General features: G+C 31.8%; 1 protein-coding gene across 1 annotated transcript; it reads right to left on the reverse strand.

Annotated features, from left to right (window-relative positions):
* Nucleotides 1-929: 929 nt before the first annotated feature.
* Nucleotides 930-3,779, reverse strand: LOC110602551. The gene is made up of 5 exons (XM_021740100.2): nucleotides 3,397-3,779; nucleotides 3,193-3,270; nucleotides 2,681-2,762; nucleotides 1,583-1,725; nucleotides 930-1,271 (listed from the first exon to the last, which is right to left on the reverse strand). The coding sequence occupies exons 1-5, from the start codon at nucleotides 3,661-3,663 to the stop codon at nucleotides 1,062-1,064; spliced, it is 780 nt and encodes a 259-aa protein (XP_021595792.1). The 5' UTR covers nucleotides 3,664-3,779; the 3' UTR covers nucleotides 930-1,061.
* Between the last annotated feature and the right edge of the window lie 1,205 nt (nucleotides 3,780-4,984).

The following is a 4,984-nucleotide window of genomic DNA, read 5'->3' on the forward strand; positions in this document are numbered from 1 at the left end:
ACAAAGAATAACAAGACAAAAGAGGTCTAGTCTATCTTTGTTCTCCGATTAATTCTCATTTTCTGACGTTTTTCGTATTTAAAAAAAATTAATTAATATTTTATAAAAAATATTTTTAAAATTTAAAATTTTATTCATATTAATATATATAAATTTATTAATATTCTTTATTTTTTAATTATAATAAAAATAAAAAATAAATTATTTTATAAAAATAAATTATTTTCTGTAATTAAATAAATTGATGCCAAAAATTCGAAGGGCGGAGGCTAAGGTACCTAAGCACGAAATCCTGCCACTGCAACCAACTGGTACTATGTTACATTCAATGCATGGTCTGGATTCAATAGGCAATTCATATGTTATTCCCTTTAGTGAGAATATAACAACTCTTCTAAATAAATATGAACCGACAGTCGTGACAGGTATGGACTTGCGTGACATGCCGCCTGATGAGGTGTAAAGCTCCGAGAACAATAATTATAACATCTGGCTTAACTTGGGCCATACACGCGGTGATATAATATGCAGCAGATAGGACACGCGAAAAGCACGACAATTTAAGGAGCTTGTTCTGATGTTCGCTTTCATTAATTTGGACATACTTTCGCGGTTCCAACAATTGTCAAGCACCAGTACTCTATTTTATCCTTTTCTATGACCACCCAATGCCCCAATGCTCCACATGACTAAGCTAACCAAACACCTTCTTGGTCTCGCCTTGCTTTCACAAGTATGTTTCCCAAGTTTCAATGACTATCCAGTGTCCCAGACAATGGAGGTCGAGCATTGAACATGACCAAGCTGTACATAGGTTTCGTATGTAATATAAGGTAAATTTCGAGTTTAATTATTATTAAATTAAATATTTTATATCCAAAATTGTGCATAATTGTACATAATAAATGCGGAAATAGCAATCAAGAGTGTATTGTGAAGTTAATGCATTTGCTTCCTCTCTCTCATATTTTTGGCACATACACTTGCAACAATAGTCTATAATACATATACATATATTTACATCATAATTTTTCTACAAGGATGTGTGATTAATGCTTACATCATTTCGATTCACTAAGCTTAGATAATAAGTAGAGGCAGCCAGAGCAAAGCAGAACAGAAGCTGAGAAGCAAAGTAAATCCATGGGAGATTGTATAACTGCTGTCTTGCTTTTCTCAAAGAAACCAATTAAAAGGAGCATCACAATGACATGGCCTAGCTTAGTTTTCAGCTCATTCACAGTTTTTATTTCTAACCATCTTGGTCGTTCCTGCACATGGAAGAAAGATAACATTAAATTAATGTATTTATTTTGAAACATATTCCAATCCCCATCTCCCCCCACCAAGAAAAAAAAAAAAAGAAAAAGAAAAAGGGTCCCCAACATTCTGTCTTTTCGGACGAATTTTTTTTCTTTTTGTGGGTATGATCTTAATAATTTCCAATAATAATCACAGAATGCAAAGCATACTGCCTGCCAAGAAAGACACTGCAAACTGTACAAAACCAGATGATACATTAGATTACAGGCATAAATGAACCATGAAAATTTCTCAAAATCTAGAGAAATTTGAGATATACCTTTAAGGTGAATAATCCAAATAAATTTGACCTATAAGATACTCTTTCCCCTGCTACCAGCTTTGCAGTGTCAAGATTGCTAATGAAAAGCTCATAGAGACCCATTCCAAAGACCATCATCACTGTTCCTAAAAGATAGAAATCTGAGAGTGCAATAAATTGATAATCAGTCACTTGATTAAGAAATTTTGGCAGGAAATGATGTTATATATGTTTATTATTTAACATCCAAAAACAAAAGTGTGGTGAAATTTAAAATGAATGAAAATCCAATTTACATCCTACAACAACTCCAAGTATAGTCACTCATAGATCAAGCTGATTATCATATATATTTGCCATCTGGATTTAATCAGCACTAAAGGAATTAGGATGATTATTCCAAGGGTTATTGCAGAACAATCTGGCCAAAACCAATGCTACAAATCACAGTCAGACACTATTAAATGCTCTTGGCTAAAATGGGACTGTATTGTTGCTGTATGCATACAAGGCACATTGTGACTAGTCTGGCCCAGAAGTTTCAGCTGTTGAAATATTTGAGAATTGATATTAGCTACTGCCACTAAACATTAAAAAAAAAATTGAGTTAAATAATTTGGTGTGAATGCATAACAGAACACTAGCTGAAACCAGCATAACTAAACATTTAGAGGAACATGGAGCAGGGCGAAGCGGAACCGCAGTTTGACCATTGCTCATTGATGTCAACTTGCACTACTCAATTGTAAATGAGAACCCATGTCAATGAGATTAGCAGTTTACAGTATAAAAATCACCAGCATATAGGTCATGGATGAGTTAACAAAGCATATCTAAGATAATATCCCTTTCTGCATGATATTTGCAAATGACTTGATTTTATTAATAGATGAAAGCTGGAGTTGGAATTAACAGGAACTTAAAGAGTTATGAGCACCATTGCTTTAAGCTATGTAGAATTAAAACAGATCATATTCATTGCATCTTTAGCAATGGATGTTGAAGTGAGAAAGTGTGGTTAGCTTAGACGTGTGCAGAGGTCCCACATGGAAATTAGCACAGTACAGTCATAAGCTCCAGAATCAACAATGCTATAATAAACTGATAAACACTCACCAACGGCCTCAACTAGCGATAGAATCACTTTACCATGATTCACAAAGTATTCCATGAAAGATGACACAACATGAGAGCACCCCTGCATATCAAGACAAGTAACTTAGATCAAATGACCCATAATATAATTAGCAAGTGTGAGGCAATGGCCCAATTAAATTGCTAAGGATTTGGACTATTTTTTAGAAAAATTCCCTAAGAAAATTGAAAGATGAAGTTTAATTCCAAGTGTTTCTTACAATTTTTCAATTTATCAAACTGAATTAGTTTTTAAGAATTCACTTGGCCAAAGAAGCTTGTAACCGAAATGGGAACATCAGAGCTTCATCGGAGAAGCTTGTAACCAAAATACTTCTTTTTCTTTTATTATTTCTCACTCGCAAAGGCTGATTTTCTTTCTTTCCTTTTTCCTTTTTTGGCCGCTTACAGAGCCAGGGCCTACCTCTGTATCTACAACAAGGATTACATTATATTAAACCACAAATAACATGGTAGAGATACACGAAGTGTACCTTCACAAAGCACAGAAATGATCCAATCAAGGAACCAAAAACCCCAAGAATCGCCAAGAACCGGCATCTATATATAACCTGAAATCATTTAGGAAAAGAATTGGGGAGGGCAATAAAAGTCTGGATTATTGAGGTTGCATTTATCCACAAGAATCGATATTTTAAGATTCAATCCACAACCATAAGTGTATAAAACATTGTCACCTTTTCTATGTCCTCCTCCATAGCCAGCAAACTCCGTATTTGTGAAGTAATTAGAGGAGGAGAAGAAGAAGAAGAAGACGATGATGAAGAATCCTGTGTAGATCGTGGTGCTAAAGGAACATCAACTCTAGAACATTTGGTGATGGTCAGTGGAAATCTAACGCCAGAAGGACGGTCTCCAGAAGCCCTTTTGGAAATTGGAGAGAGATAGGTAGTTTTGATAAAGAAAGGAGAGATTTTGATGAGAGAATTTGTGGAAAGATTCATGGTGGATGAAAATGTAGAGGTTTTGGCATTGAGTGTTGCAGAGAGACCCAAAGCAAGTACTATGGATTTTGTAAATCTGGTGTTAGATTCCTTCAAGGACACGTAGGGTTTAATGATTAGTTCCTTGTGTTGACTTTATTTTTAAACCCTAAAGCCAGAAAATGCACAGCCAGAGAAAATCTCTTTAACGTATTGCAAAGTTGAAAGTGCCCCTTAATCTTTTATCCAATAATCATTATAGTCCTTTATATTTAGCCTAACACAATTCTCTTAGAACACAAGCATTACATACCAGACACTACTATAGTAGCGACTGTTAGTAATATGTTCAACAATTAAACTATTGATTATAGTTAAATATTATTATTTGTATATTTTAAATATTTAAATATAATATTATAAAAAAATAATTTATTTTTAATATTAATTTAATTAAATCTCGAATAAAAATAAAATTCAAGAGACTATATTACTGTAAAAAAAATTATAATATAGTTATAATTATGATATTTTAATTGCATTTAAGTAATATTTTTAAATATTTTGATCGATATTCTTATCATAATTGGACAATAATTAGAACTGTAGAAATTAGTATGTATTATATTCTTTTCTTTTGTAGGAAGTAACTGATCTCATAGGTTGAGATATGTGAGATATCTAGAACTAATATATAAGTGATTATTTTATGAATAAGTGCACTGAATTGACCCGTTTAAGAAATTCATATGAAAAATAACATGAATCTATGGATTATTCAAGTGATAGTTGTGTAAGTGATCTTTAATATGAAATCAATAAATAATCTTATATAGGGACTTTTATATAAATTGAGATATGTGAGATATCTAGAAGTAATATGTACATGTTTATGTTTATGTTATGAATAAGTGTATTAAATTGATCCATTTGAGAAATTTATATGAAAAATAACCCATGTTTATAAATTACTTAAGTGATAGTTGTGTAGATGATCCTTTAACTTGAAATTAATAAATAATTTTATATAGAGATTTTTATACTTTGATTCATCTTACACGTTACTTGATTCATGAGTAACAAATGGGAATAAATTTGATATATTAAAAACTATATGAAAGCATTTATGTGATTGAGATATAACTCATCACCCTAAATTAAATTAGGGAATGTTTCATTTATTTTTTACTAGTATTGATCATGAAATCCTTGTACAAAGTGGAAGCAATTAACAAATGAGATTTGAAATTTCATTCAATAGGTCAATGGCTAATAAATAAAAATTAATATAATTTAACATTGCAGACACATATATGTTAAATCGAGACATTTATGATAAAAA

The sequence above is a fragment of the Manihot esculenta genome, chromosome 15, assembly GCF_001659605.2.
Source record: "Manihot esculenta cultivar AM560-2 chromosome 15, M.esculenta_v8, whole genome shotgun sequence".
In the NCBI taxonomy this organism is placed as follows: domain Eukaryota; kingdom Viridiplantae; phylum Streptophyta; class Magnoliopsida; order Malpighiales; family Euphorbiaceae; genus Manihot; species Manihot esculenta.

Excerpts from the sequence above, each read along its gene's own strand:
- LOC110602551 (XM_021740100.2), bottom strand. The coding sequence starts at position 3,663 with ATGAATCTTTCCACAAATTCTCTCATCAAAATCTCTCCTTTCTTTATC. Across the intron at positions 1,726-2,680 it reads ATCGCTAGTTGAGGCCGTTG|ATTTCTATCTTTTAGGAACA; the intron begins GTGAGTGTTTAT and ends TTGCACTCTCAG. Across the intron at positions 1,272-1,582 it reads TTGGATTATTCACCTTAAAG|GAACGACCAAGATGGTTAGA; the intron begins GTATATCTCAAA and ends TTCCATGTGCAG.